The sequence below is a fragment of the Macrobrachium nipponense genome, chromosome 12, assembly GCF_015104395.2.
Source record: "Macrobrachium nipponense isolate FS-2020 chromosome 12, ASM1510439v2, whole genome shotgun sequence".
In the NCBI taxonomy this organism is placed as follows: domain Eukaryota; kingdom Metazoa; phylum Arthropoda; class Malacostraca; order Decapoda; family Palaemonidae; genus Macrobrachium; species Macrobrachium nipponense.
The window spans coordinates 5,186,449-5,202,216 of record NC_087205.1 but is presented as its reverse complement, the minus strand read 5'-3'; the positions used below and the strand labels follow the sequence as shown (position 1 = coordinate 5,202,216).

At 41.0% G+C, this 15,768-nt stretch overlaps 1 protein-coding gene across 2 annotated transcripts in view; it reads right to left on the bottom strand.

Annotated features, from left to right (window-relative positions):
- LOC135224315 (protein mono-ADP-ribosyltransferase PARP3-like) overlaps positions 1 to 15,768 on the bottom strand; it is a 123,942-nt gene that overhangs the window by 58,093 nt on the left and 50,081 nt on the right. For both annotated transcript variants that reach the window (XM_064263183.1, XM_064263184.1), the window contains exon 4: positions 14,682 to 14,811. In XM_064263183.1, the coding sequence (XP_064119253.1) occupies positions 14,682 to 14,811 (130 nt within the window). The remainder of the gene's footprint in view (positions 1 to 14,681; positions 14,812 to 15,768) is intronic.

The window sequence follows — 15,768 nt, the reverse complement described above, 5'->3', positions numbered from 1 at the left end:
GAGGAGCAAAAAGGCGATTCAGTCCCGAAGGACGAATGCCTGACAGTCCAACCTGGTCTCATGTTAAACGATCATCGGGGGTGTATAAACGCAACCGACTTCGTCAACAAGAAACTCAGGGCTACTATATGTCTCCTGATCTCGCACGAGTGTCTGACTCCGAGAAAACAGGTAAGACAAAAAGTAGATGGTGAGCGAGTTTCGAGATTTCACAGAACTCAAAGATCGTGAAGGGCTTTGTTGTTTGACAGAAGCAAATCTCTGAGCCCAAAGGCCGTCAACAACATATTTGCGTATTCTTTAATAGTTGTGACTGCCAGCTTATCCCATTCTTCAAACGGAAAGGGAAGACTGCAATCTTATGCTGTCAACATCTCGATAGTCTGAACGTAGTCAGACTCAGAGCGGAGAGGTTATAGGTACCTTTCGTGTTAAAGGAGACCGACTCTCTCGGAAAAGGTCCTTGGAAGGACGTGACCTCTGTGAATCTAGGGTCTTGAAGGCCAACATGGGGCGATTAGCGTCATTGTCGCTCCCTGTGATGATATAATTCATCTTATTACATTTCCTAAGCGATTGAAAAAGGGGAAAAGAGACTAAACATCCATCCCCGTTCAATATCATAAGGATGGCGTTTAATGTTACCGCTCCCGGATCGAGAATAAGGGAGCAGAGAAGAAGAAGCCTCTTCGTCCTCAACCTAGCGAAGAGATGAATGAAAGGACGTCCCTAAAGTCTCCACAACTCTCAACATACTTCTAAAGAAAGATTCCACTCGGAAGTCAGAAGTTGCTGCCTTCGATCGAGACGATTCGAACGGACTTTTGCAATCCTGTAACGAACCTCTAGACTCTAGAGGATCGTTCCATTCTACGCCTGTTGTTATAATAGGCTCTTTCTCGTAAACCCGAACCGGGACCGAGAGAAGATACTTCCTAAGATATGAGAGAGCTGTGGAAGATCAGAGTTGATATGGACCATGGTTCCAAAAACTCGTTTCGAGGACTGGAGGGACGACTGAATTGCTTCCACTTCTTTCAGATTATGATCCAGGACATCTGAAACCCTCTCCAGATGTCCGGCACCTTCTTTCTATCACCTCAAGAGATACTTAACGCACCGAGAGATGTTCAGAATCATTCCTAGATCTTTAATAAAATTTCAGTTTCCCGGTAGGAAAAAACTGTAGAGGTCTGAATTGCAGTCTATTCAGGGAAACAAACTTCTTTAGGAAGGAAATGGTCCCCAGCAAGCTCATCCATTCCCTCACACAGTATGTTTACTTCCCTAATAAGGCTGCGCTTTGCCTAAGCAAGAGAGCATATAATAGTGCAATGTTGTGGTAGACTCGTAGTCCTATACCGTGCGGTAACGAGCACCGAAAGGAGTAAGATATCTCTGTAGAACATATTAAGGCCAAACGAATGCAATGTTTATTCATTCATGTAAGAAATCCCATCAATCTTAGGCTAAAGTCCGTGATTGTAGGGCAGAGATACAGTTCGTCAGTCAATCCCGCAGGAGAGAGAGAGAGACGTAACTGCCAGCACAGAGATACGGTTAGTCAGTCAATCCCGCAGGAGAGAGAGACTTAACCTACCGCGCATGACAGCGAACGAGTTGGTACTGGCTCGTTTGGACTGGAGGAGAAGACAGTGACAGCAGCAGCTTACGATCGTCCGTCATAGTCGTCTCTTAACTTTATGCCTGGGTTGCCAGCTACCCTATTCTATGAAGAAAAAGGTCCGTTATTTTTAGCATAAAGAGACTCTCAAGCTGGTATATTTAAGCGAAACAGAAAACGCTAAATATATAGATGCGTTTGTGTCGTCAGAACACTACCATACAACGGTAAAAGATAAATCGGAAACTCCTGGAAGGCTGCAGGGAGTAACGATTAAATGTCCTTAAAATGGACCATAGACCTCTCGGTTGCCATCCGAAGAGGTAACTACAGCAAGCGTATATGACTTAACCAACCAGAAATAAAATAACGCAAGGCAAAATATGAAATTATATCACAATAAAGTTTGTTCATACTTACCTGGCAGACATATATATAGCTGAATTCGGAAATACAGCTACATACATATCTGACAGGCAAGTTTCATGAACAAAACTTAGGAGAATCGAAGCAGGTTCAGCTAAAGCTTCTTATGTTATTGGACATAAGGGTTCATTGACGTAGTCTACAAGTCTATTTCTTGTACGAGTCTGCGAATGACGAATGAGAGCTCTTCCGAATCTTGTCAATAAGAGCTTATTCGCTTACGCAATATCAAGTTAATGAGATGTTTGTCAATGAGAACTAACCCATTTACGGGACAAAGAGATATTTTGTCAATGAGGGGATACCCACTTACTTGACAAAACGATAGTATATTGTCAATGGGGGAAAGTCACTGAATTGACAAAACGTAATCCAGGAAGTCGAGCATTTTATTTTCCGATTCCCGTCTCAAACGAGGAAGGGGCAAGAATCCTGTTAAGAGACTGGGCTTACGTCAGGTAGAACGACGATGTTCAATTCGGCAGCGTAGTCCCGACTAGGAACTAACAAAATCTATCATCTGAAAAGCCCTTTCAGATGGGCTAAAAAGCTGGCAAAATTATCCTGGGAAGAGGAAGAAACTCTCCAACCAGCTTCCTCTCCCGTATCACAACTAATGCCTGCTAAAGCTTAAAATTTATTGGCAGTATGGCAAAGGCAGTCCTGTCTTGCGCTTTCCTGAAGAGCGTACTTTTGATGAGTGCCTTTGCAAGAATCCTACTGAACGTTGCCGAGATTCCTGACGTGCAGGACATCGAGCCTTTATAACCCGTAACTGCCTTATCGCAAAGTCTTGACTGCGGTAGTGGCAACTTAAATTTATTGGCAGAATGGCAAAGCTTGCGGTAGAGCAAACGAGAATTTCCCTTGAGCTTTCCTTAACTCCATCCACCTATGCGAAACGCAATATTAATTGACAGAGACCTCTTGAATTCACGAAACCCGATGTCTTGCTGGGTTTCGAAGAAGAAGTTGTCTGTTCACTTTAAGCTTACTCCGAAGCACTGCCTACTTCACATTCTTTGCAGGTGAGGTAGAAGGTATCATCGAAGGTAGAGGTAAAAATTCTTTAAGCCCAAATCTGAAACAAGAGCTTGAAGAGTTCAACAGAAACGTTCAGCCAGGCGACACACCTGGCGTGCGCTGGTGCACGCTCGGCGTCCACTGGAGCGCGCTCGGCGTCCACTGGAGCGCGCTCGGCGTCCACTGGAGCGCGCTCGGCGTCCACTGGCGCGCACGCTCGGCGTCCACTGGCGCGCGCTTGGCGTGCACCCGCGCGCCCCTGGCTTGGGCGTCCGCTCTCAAAAGCTTACTGCTACTATGACTTCTTTTACGTATTTCTCGGTGGAAAGACGGACACGAGTTCAGGCGACGTTCGCCTTCTTACTTCTCACTGAAACGCATAACGAGAGAGAGAGAGAGAGGACGTGAAGCGTCCTCTTCTATAAAGCTTCTATTTAGAGGGCGCGAGTCCATCCGAAAGCTCCAACCCCTGCGCGGGGAGGACGCTTCGGAGGACGAGAAGCAATCCTTCAGGATTCGTGCACGTGCACGCACTTAGGCAGTCTGGGGATTTTCATCAGAAACTGCCGAAGGCACGCCAGATCGGTGTGGGGGTTCCTCGTAACCCTCCTTCGGCTTTCGACATGCTCTCTCCCTGGTTCTGGGAGTCAAGCAGAGGTCCCGGCCTAGAGGCGAAACGAGGCCGATCTGACGCACCCTCCACTACACAAGGGGTATCACTGCACTTCTGCACTTCACTTTTACTCTCTAAAGCAAGCACTTTCGATTCTAAGTTACGAATCGAAGGAGTATCAGAGAAAGGGCAATTTCTCTACAGACACTGCTTAGGGCCCGAAGGCAACACTGCAGGGTTAGGAGTAACAATTACAGAAGTAGCACGTCACAGCAATGAAGGAGAGCGAGCATCTCTCGTAGACATATACATAGCCCGTAGCCATACTACAGGGTTATGCAAAATAAAGTCTACAGGAAGGTTAGCAGGTTCACTACCCTGACTTTTGTTACTGATTAATTGCGTACATACGAATCATACGTCTTCCTTACGGAATTAGACATGTTTACTGATTAATTGCGTACATACGAATCATACGTCTTCCTTACGGAATAGACAAAGTCTCACACTCCTTACATGACAAATCTCAACAAAGAAGCAAGACCCATACCCCTCGTACATACCAAGTGCGAATCTACCGAAGCTTTCGGTAGCCACACCCTATCTTTGCAGACAACCCCGTCTGAAACTAGCCTAACTAGATTCAGATATTTTATGCAAAAATGAATCAAATTCAAATCAATTTAAGATAGCGTATGCCTAGCCACAAATCCAAGTAAATAAATCAAAAGACAATTAGGATACTTAGCGGCAATGAAGTTTCCAAAATCCTAAGACGGAGGTACTGAAAACAGGTGTTTTCAGCACCGGCGACAGAAAAATTATGAATAGAAAATGGGAATGATTCCTGATACCCGCCTCCCAGCGGCGGGAATGGGTACTAACCACCTGACTCCCACTGCGTGTGTCGTAAGTGTTTAAATTTCTGTCGGATTCGGAAAAATACAGCTATATATATATCTGACAGGTAAGTTTCATGAACAAAATGCATTTTTTCTTATTATTTTTGGGGGTCTGGAATGCATTAACAATTTTCATTATTCCTTATGGAAATTATTGTTTCGGTTTTCATATGTTTCGGTTTTCGTGGGAGGTTCTGGAACGGATTATGTATGAAAACCGAGGTTCCACTGTATTCCACCAGAAATAAGGCACTGCTGGTACTATCGCCAAGCGAAGACTAATTCATTGGGTAGGAAGACCTCTGAACAATGTTGGAGGTTCCTTGCTAAGGATATCACCCACACTCCATTGCAAGTGGAACACAATGCCTTGTACCTAGGCCAGCAGAGCAATGACTGTAAAAGAATGAAGGCTCTGCCCTTATCCAACATAGGTACCTTCATACCCCCAAAATTTGACAGTTTCTAATTAAATAGGAAAGGTTAGATTACAAGCTATCTTAATTGTTCAGGACACGAGTTCCCCTGCCATAATGAGGAGTGAAAGTGCTCTGTACAATTCACATTGGATATCGCAAACTGCATGAGGCAAATAAGAAGTTACACCTCCATGGCACCACACTGACAACTTTCTTCAGAGAAAGAAAGTGGTGGCTACCTCTCGCACATCATGGAATCTTACTTTGAGCTGATGGTGAAAGTGTCAAGTCTAGATTGCACAAACTTTTCTGACGAGAACCTTGAACAGACAAACTATATCATTCTTTGGCAAGGGTAAGTCAGGTTTCCCAGGACTGCAAAAAAAAGGTTGATGACATTCTGCCTGATTTCCCTAGGTCTTCGCAAATATTCACAGCGCTCTGACTGGACATAAGGAAGATTCTTCCCCCATTTGGTATCAAAGAGGACAGAATGGGAATCATGCAAGGCTGAGGATGAGACTTAAAATCATTCTTGACCTTGAAAAGGGGTAGAAAAGAAAGGACTACTCGAGTTAAAGCCAAGGTAACAAAAACAGTCTTCACTGTGAAATCCTTAAGGGCTTGAATGGGGGCATGCATAAATATGAAGCACCACATCCAAATTCCAGCCTAGGGGTTAATTTAGGGACTTTGAAATATCAACTGGAAGTAGCGGATGGCCTCCATAACATCTATGCTAGACGAAATATCAAGGACATTATACTATGCCTCAATACAGAAGCTAACATGGATTGATATTCTTTAATGGCTGGGACTGAAAAAAAGTTTGTTGTAGCATAAGTAGAGTAAAAATTTAATGATATTCACAGAGGTGTGGGTGCAGGAAAGCCTTCTAGCGGTGCACCAAGCCCTATACATATACTACCCACTGTCTTTGATACAGTTTATTAGTCGACTCCCTTTTGGAGTACAGGATAGACTTTCTGCATTCTTTTGAAAAACCTCTTGCTGGTAAGAGAAGGTAAGAGTCTCTCCATGAGGTCAGCTGAAGCATGAGAAGGTTTCCGTGAAACTTCATACCTCCTAGCTGTTTGAGACCTTTCCTTGGTGGAAGGTTTGGACTATCTACTAGCCTGAGGATCCTGAACTGGAGAGCAGTACACTGGTAGGAAGCAATTATTGGACCTGGTGGTAAACATGTCCATTAGAGGAGTGACCCACAGCTTCCACGTCTTACAGACTTCTGGATGCAAGGTCCATTTAAAAGACAGAATCTGACCCTTCCTGCTCAGTTGGTCTGCCACAATGTCTATTTTTTCCGGCTAAAACTCAGGTAACAGAAGGATCTTCCTTTCCAAGTGAGAAAGCAACTAGAAAAACAGAACAAAGCTTCTGACTGTCTCGTTGATTGCTAAGCTATGCCAATACAGTAGACCCTTGACTCACGAACACAATCCGTTCCTAGACCTTGGTCGTGTTCCAAATTGTTCGTGACTCGGAGCTAATTTCCCCATAAGGTTTAATGGGAATAATATTAATTGGTTCTCGACCCCTACGAACCAATATATATTATGTATATTTTGCCTTATTTTACACAGATAATGTAAAAGTCAGTGTAAAAAACCTTAATATATCTAATAATATAATTTAAAATGGTAAACTAACACTATAAAAACGTTTGTAAAGTGAACACTTACTATGACAGGCGAGACTTCTGGCTTGACGGACAAGAGAAGAGGAGGGTGGTGGGTGGGGAGGAGGTTATTGTGCGGAAGGAGACCCTCCCCCATCCAGGTCGGGGAGATCTCGTTCCGGAGATTCAACTCTTCTAGGTTTTTTTGGTGAACGTTTAATCACAAACTTATCCAATGTCTGTTGCCTTTTCCTTCCTTGCATAACTTTTCTGAAATGGCTCATTAAATTTTCATTGAGCATATTCACGATCCTGTTCATAACAATTTTGTCCGGATGATACAATTCAAGGAAGCACTGGACATCATTCCACTTTTCCAATGCGGCTTTTATCACATCACTGCTGACATCTGTAACTTCCTCCCCAGCCTCCTCTTCGTCAGTTGATTGCTCCCGAGCAAGTTGCTCCTGCTGCTCTTTGTGGAGTTGAACAAGTTCGTCCGCAGTCAAATCTTCTGAATGTTCAGCGACCAATTCTTCAACATCTTCGTCGTTGACTTGTAGACCCATACTGTTGCCCATGGACACAATTTCTTGCACAATCTCTGCATCGAAGCCCTCAAAGTCACGGACAGTTACGCACTGGGGCCAAAGTTTCCGCCACGCAGAATTTAATGTGCGGTACGTAACTTCAGTCCATGCGTTATCAATGAGGGTTATGCAGTGAAAAACATTAAAGTGCTTCTTCCAAAATTCTTTTAAGGTTAATTTTGTCTCTTCAGTTACACGGAAACATCTGGAGAAGAGCGCCTTCGTATATAATTTCTTAAAATTGCTAATGACTTGTTGGTCCATGGGCTGGAGAACAGAGGTCGTGTTGGGTGGAAGGAACTTGAACTGAATGAAGTCATGTTCACTGCAGTCAGCCAACCAAGTACGAAGGGTGTGCCGGGGCATTATCCATGATCAGAAGGCACCGCAGGGGTAGCTTGTTCTCTGTTAGGTACTGACTCACGGTCGGCGCAAACACTTCATCAATCCACTCCATAAACAAGTTCCGTGTCACCCATGCTTTTGTATTGGCCCTCCACATTACAGGCAGTCTGGCCTTATTAACGTTGTGCTGCTTAAAGGCACGCGGGTTATTTGAATGGTAGACAAGTAGCGGCTTTAGTTTCAAGTCGCCACTTGCGTTTGAGCATAACAAAAGCGTAAGCCTATCCTTCATTGGCTTGTGGCCTGGGAGCGCCTTCTCTTCTTGGGTGATAAATGTCCTGTTGGGCATCTTCTTCCAGAAGAGGCCCGTTTCATCACAATTGAAAATCTGTTGAGCGACGTATCCTTCGGCCTCCACGAACTCGGCAAACTCAGTCACGAATGCCTCAGCAGCAGCCTTGTCTGCGCTAGCAGCCTCACCATGCCTAATTACAGAGTGAATTCCAGTTCTTTTCTTGAAGTTATCAAACCACCCTTTACTAGCCTTAAAATCATCTGGCGTGGCACTAGTAGAAGGAGTTTCCTTCAGCAAACTCTGATACACTTGCCGAGCTTTCTCGCAGATGATCGGCTCGTTTACACTATCACCTGCCATCTGTTTCTCATGTACCCACTTCAAAATTATTTTTTCTGCCTCTTCGAGGGTTTGCGATCTCATCTTGGTTAGTACTGTCACTCCCTTCGCAACATTTGCTTCTTTAATGGCATCCTTGTTTTTCAAAATTGTCGAAATTGTCGACTTGGCCATCTTGTACTCACTTGCGATATCGGTCACGCGAACACCACGTTCAAACTTTTCTATAATTTCTTTCTTTATTTCAATGGTTATCTTCCTCTGCACCCTCTTCTCACCATCACTCTTCACTTTCTTACTTTCACCACCACTCTTCACTTTCTTAGGGCCCATTATGAAGAAAATCACAAGTTTTAGCGCAAAAAATGCTAAGCGAATTGACGAACGTCTTGTACACAATGAGATGAGACAAAGAGCGATGCGTGGGTGACGCCGTGCGTGGGCGGCTGGAGGATGGCTGTTCCCATGGCAACTCAAACGCTCTCACGTGTGCTGGGCGATTTCGCGCATTTTTCAAATGTTTGTGTCTAAAAATTAGTTTGTGAAACAAAGTGAATTGTTATTTTCCAGAAATTTCCAGCATTTTTCAAATGTTCATGTCTCAAAATTAGTTCATGACCCAAACAGAATTTTTATTTTCCGCATTTTTTTTTGTTCGTATCTCAAAGTTAGTTCGTAGGTCAAGGGTGAAATTTTACCTATAATTTTGGTCGGGGATCGAGTTGTACGTGGGTCAATGCGTTCGTGAGTCAAGGGTCTACTGTACTGTTGAACTGTCTGAAAAGAGTGCTACCTTTTTGGTCAATACTAGATCCCCTAAAGCTAGCAGGGCCTTCCACACTGCCAACATCTTTAACTGAAAGATCTGGAATTCTCATTCCTCTATGGACCAAACCCTGGCTAAATGCCTGCAACTGTTCCTCAACATTCTGATGATGTATAAGAATATAATGTGAGGTCTGGGCTCTTCAACTGGGGACACATTCCTGACAAAAGTCAAGGTCAATGGTTCCACCATCTCAGAGGGTCCTCTCAACTCCCTTGAAACCTGAATTTAAATGGATTCAGGCTGAACTTCTCAGTTCCAGTTCCTGTAAAGAAAGAAAAGAATTGGCCTCATTCTCAGCCTGGCACCCAGAACCAGCTTCTCTAGTGATGCCATGTGCCTTAACAGGGACAACCATTCTTGGTTGTCAAGGTTGTGAAGGATAGATATTTTTCTACAATTAAAAGGAAGTTGTCTATGCATTTCTCCTTCGTAGAATCAAGAAACTCTGGGGGTCCAGAAGCTACTCAGGTAACCAAGGTTCTCATATTAGATGGGAATTTTTGAAACACTTATCAGTATTCCAAACATACTTGTCAACCTTAAAAGAGTATCTCTTGCCCTCAGACTCCTCTCTAAACTGGACGCTAGAATCAGCCAATCGTCCAGGTAGAGACACAGCTGAATGCCTAACGTGAGCTCACTTGCCCAACTGCAATAAGGCTCTTCTAAAACTTGATGAGCTGAACTCAGACAAAAGTACACTGCCCAAAACTGGTACACCCTGCCCTGACAAACAAACTGCACATGTTTCTTTGAAATTTGGTGAATTGGTATACATGGAAGTAAGAATCCATCATGTCCTTTTAGCCCAAGAGTGTCTACTTCCTCTTGCAAGATCTGGAACTTCTCATTGTGAAGATAAGAGGGAAACTCTGAAGAAGAACTGGCTAGAGGATGCTGGGAAGAAACAGGACGCTGTATCCCTCTTACATTACTTCCACCACCCAAGGCTCTGCCTCCAGATCCTGCCAAACTGAATAAAAGAAGCTGAACCTCCCTCCTCCAGGGGACAGGGGCTTGATGCATCATATTAACAGAAGTGGCTGCTGTAAAGGTTGTATATGCCTAAATGTGTGAGTGATGCAACAAAGATCTGGTTTCAACTTATCATTCTCTTGCGCTATCATACCTAATGCTGAAGCATCCAGCAAAGAATGTAAGGTGGGACGTGCAATAACATCAGACTTCTTTGTCAAAGAGACCGAGGAAGCCAAAAAGAACACAAATGTTCCCTAGCTTGACAACTGCCTTGGTTAAGGCATGCACAGACTCTTCAAGGGAGTCGAAACTGCTCTATCTAAGTAGCCAAAAAATTTGCAAGAGAGCAGAAATGATCTCACTTGCCATTTGTTTATTGCTACTACAGTAGGGCCTCGTTAATCGCGGGGAATAGGGCCCAGAACCCCCCGTGATAAGTAAATACCTGTGTTATCCTGGTACCCCCGCTAAAAATTGCTTTAAACTGTCTACTTTAATAATTAACCCACCCAAGACCACCATTTCAATGTTTATAACTGCCTACTTTAGTTCAAGCACCAAATATGTCTTCAATTATCACCTTAAACTAAATTCAAGACAGTTTCAAAGTTATTCTTTCCTATCTTCAATTTCCCCTTCATCATGTTATAATATGTGATAATCATTGAGTCAACTATAAAAGTTGTATTGAAGCACAGTTTCGTAAATCACAAAGAATAAAAATATGGCAACACATGCATCTAGAAATGTCGGGGACCATCTTGTTCTTTTATTACGATAATAATAGATCAGTATTATAGTTTTTTCTAGAAGTGATGAGAGAGAGAGAGAGAGGAGAGAGAAGAGAGAGAGAAGTAGAGAGAAGAGAGAGAGATAGAGATAGAGAGAGAGAGAGAGAGAGAGAGATAGAGAGGCGAAGAGAGAGAGAGATTTTGCTATTTACATTCATAGTATTTGAAAATTTAAATGTAAATGAGTTTATCCTAAAAATGCATTTAGTCATGAAAAGAAGAAAACAGTAATTACTTTTGAAAAATGCATTCCCCAAGGAATTATTCTTTGAAGAGGCTTTTTATTATGAAGATATGCCAGTAATATATAAGATTTACGTTTTATTATGAATATATGACAATAATATATAAGGTAAAAAGGGTTTTACAGTAGAGCCTCGTTAATCACGGGGGATAGGGCCCAGAACCCCCCGTGATAAGTAAATACCCGTGTTATCCTGGTACCCCCCCTGAAAATTGCTTTAAACCACCTACTTTAATAATTAACCCACCCAAGACCACTATTTCAATGTTTATAACTGCCTACTTTAGTTCAAGCACCAAATATTTCTTCAACTATCACCTTATACTAAATTCAAGACAGTTTCAAAGTTATTCTTGCCTATCTTCAAATTCCCCTGCATCAGATCAGCAAACAAAATTATAATTACCTAACAATTCCTTCTGTTTTCACGATTTGGCTGCTGCACCAAACTAAAAGTACATAGTATATCTATTTCGTGAATGAACATATTTATGATAAAAAAACATGATTTACTGTAATGATTACAGCACCCAACTATAATATTAATGTATAAACAGCAAAATACAGCAATAAAAATCTAGTTTTGTCTTTTGTTTATGTTTAGAATCAGCTAATGGACGTTTATTACCGAAAGAATTATTTAGGAAAACAATTTAAGTTGCTAAAAGAAACTAATTTATTAATGGAATTATTATTATTATTAACTTTGTACATAATAGTTTATGATATTATGATACAGTAATTCATACTTCATTGAGAGAGGAGAGAGAGAGAGAGAGAGAGAGAGAGGAGTGAGAACGAGAGAGAGAGACGAGAGAGAGAGAGAGAGAGAGAGGAGAGAGAGGATGAGAGTAACTTGAATAGCTTGAGATAGCAGCTTAGGACGAGAATAGCTTGAGAGAGCAGCTTGGGACGAGTACTGTTGACTATCTTAGCTCGAGAATAATGAAATTTGTATTTTAAATATTTTATGATGATAAGAAATGAAGCATGGATAGTGATAAGATATTCTCTTCTATACTGTTATAATATGTGATAATCATTGAGTCAACTATAAAAAATGTATTGAAGCACAGTTTCGTAAATCACAGAAAGAATAAAAATATGGCAACACATGCATCTAGAAATGTCGGGGACCATCTTGTTCTTTTATTACGATAATAATAGATCAGTACTATAGTTTTTTTCTGGAAGTTAAGTGATGAGAGAGAGAGAGAGAGAGAGAGAGAGAGAGAGAGAGAGAGAGAGAGAGAGAGAGAGAGAGAGAGAGAGAGAGAGAGAGAGAGAGAGGAGAGGAAGAAGAGAGAGAGGAGAGAGAGAGAGAGTTTTGAGAGAAGAGATTTTGCTATTTACATTCATAGTATTTGAAAATTTGTGAATGAGTTTTATTTTAAAAATGCATTTAGTCATGAAAAGAAGAAGAAAACAGTAATTAGCGAATCTTGCTCGTGATAACATTCGTGATTTCGTTAATTTTCCGGAATATACTAGCATTTGGGCTTCACAAAAAAGTAAGTAAAGTGATTTATGACAGAGTTTAGAGGATATGTACTTACGTAAAAATACATCGGTACTTTGTAGAACGGTGACGTCACGGTGGTCATATGTATTTTTTTCGTGAATGAATATACATTTATGATAAAAAATAGTTACTGTACTGCTTAGAGTACCACACTGTAATATTAATGTAATCACATCAGAATAAAGTAATCATTGTTCACTGTATACTGTAAACATGTAGTGTATTTTTGTCTTTTGAAAAATGGATTCCCCAAGGAATTATTCCTTGAAGAGGCTTTTTATTATGAAGATATGCCAATAATATATAAGATTTGCATTTTATTATGAATATATGACAATAATATATAAGGTAAAAATGGTTTTATTACGTTTACTCTTCGTCGCCGATTGCAAACAACATACGATAATCTATGACAATTATCGTTTGTATGACTGCAGTGTTCAGAGAAGCTGATTACGTTATACCAAAACAATAATGAAGTTCGAATTGAAAATTTATGTTTTCCTAAATGTTATTTACTACTGTAATTAAACTACTACTATTAACATTTTAAAAGGTTAAGAATGACAAAGGTGCTGTGAAGTGTAACTCAATGTTTACATTTCTGCTGGCCGCTCAACTACAAGTTGATGTCAATGATGTGGAATTATTCCATGAATAGGCTATATATTATGAAGATATGCCAATAATATATAAGGTGAGAATGGTTTTATTACCTTTATTGTCAGTTAATATCATAATGTGAATCTGTTCATGCATTTGCTGGTTATCGGAACCAGACGAGGCTTAGCCTACCACGGACAAGCCTGCGATGCTGTGATTCATACCAGCAATATAGACTGAGAAGTGGTCCAAGGAAAAACCCATGATTAACTGAATCCGTGATTGCTGATCCGCAACTAAGCGAGGTCCCACTGTATACCCATTTCTGATAAAGGGTAACTATCTAGAATCAAAAGACATCACTCCTCTCTTTCTCATAAGGAGGGGAAGAAAATGAGAACTTTTAGAATAAACTTCCCGCGAGACAAAAGAAGAACGCGGGAGACTGGTGCCAGGCGAAAGTCTAGCGGTAGGGAAGCGTTCAGTGTCAGGTGAGCGGCTGTGGTCAAGGGCGGGTCCGTTGGCAGGTAAGCGCCTACTAGCAAGAGAGCTTCTGATGCAAAGCGAGAGCCTGCTGTCAAGAGTGTACTATGCCATGCAAACGGCTCCAATGAATACTGAATCATCTTGCAAAGGAAGACTACAGAAAGAACCCAGATAGGGGTCGCTAGGAGTACACAGCCTCCAGCAAGGCCAACAGAGAATAAACTGAATGGAAAACTATACGCTCAAACCACCCGAAAGGGATGGGTAAACTCAGTTCAAACTAACTGATCCTATTGTAATTTGTTTACTTTTCACTCTATCATCCTCCAGTCTGACGCGAGAATAAAGCTATCATAATACAAGAGGTAAAATTCATTTTAAAAATTAAATACCAAATCACAAATATCTAAATTATTAAATTATCCAAACACAGTTTCTTGAGATAAAAGTCTCAGGAAATACTTTCCTGATGCTTGTACAAAATTCTTTGCACCACAGTTTGTGTGAGTCAGTCTCTACTCAATAAAACAACTTAACAATCCAGTATGTGTTAAGAAAATCTTGAGAATCTTACACTTGACATAATTTTTGGGTAATTTAGTTTATCAGAACTACTGTATCAAACATGTATGTGATGCTGGCATCCGAGAGATAAGTTCCTTAGAGCAGGGGTTAAGTAAACTGGATGTTAATTTGACATCACAGATGTCATATATATACTTAAAATGGGAATCAGAACTAGTATTGCCACACTGTCTTTAAGTACCAAGGCATCACACAACAGCACCTTCATTAACATCTATATATTGATGTTATGCATTTTTAAGCATAACATAACAGCAGCTTCATTAACATTTATCTATCACTGTTATGCAATTTAAAAAGATTCCCTACTATGATGATGACAGTAGTCTTTGTCAAGCTTCAGGGTATTCAGTGTACTATCTTGAACAATATATCAATTATACACTAGAAAAAGGGTCTTATTTCATCATCATTAACAACAATAATAATACTTGCCTCAGCTCCCCAACGTGCAAAGAAAATGCATCTATCCTTGAAGGTAGCTATTTGCATCAAGTAAAACTCTGTTCCATCTTCACCATCAATGCACAGCTTACAAGTGAAGTCTTCATGTATTCTTGCCTGAAGAGAAAAAAATTTACACCCAGTTCATGGATGTAACATTAATTTATACAAGGAATAAATGCATTGCAATTAAGATATTCTGGGTATATAAACATATGTGGGCATACATCCTTAAAATTTACAACCTCCACATGTAGCTTATCATCATCATTGCAATCAAAAGCATTAGCTTCTCCTTCTTGGGACTGTTATGAAATGAGGTCTCTCCACTGTTTTCTGTCTTGTGCACTCTCTGTCTGAACTCCAGTCATGTCTAGTTCTTTGTTTATCCCCATCTTCTGCCTTGATTTCTTGGGTTTTATAATTGGTGTTTTGTCTTGCTACTTCCAAAGCTACTGCTATTCTGACCAATTTTCTTCATCCTTTTCATCACATGTCCAAACCATCTCCATCTTTGAGAAATCTTTTTCCCAGTCTCTGGAAACTACATCTTTTCCCAAATTCCATATTCATAATATGATCTACCAACTGTACTTTGGTCATGAATTTTAAATATCAATGTCCCCATTTCAAAATCTTCCATTTTTCTTGTCAGTGCAAGTTTATATTGCATAGAATAGTACAGGCCTTACTTACCTATCATAAGTTCTCTATACTTGCCTATCATAACTCTATATACCATTTAAGAATTTATATTTACCAGTAGTCATGCCATCTTTCTACATTTCACCCATGCTGCATCTACTCTCTTTCTTATTCCTCTTTCACCTCCTGCTTCATAATCCACTGTTTCCCCTAGAGTAACAGTAATACTCTGGTCTTTTTTAAGATCTGCCTGTCCATCATAACAGCATTCTTGACTCCCCTCTCTTCCCTACTTGCTCTTGTGATACCTTCCCTACACCTTTCCCCTAACAGCCATATTGCCACCTTCCTGATTGTACTTTTTTCTTTTCTAATTTTGATTTCCAGCCATCTCCTCCCCATTCCAATCTTCTACCTTTAAGACGTTTT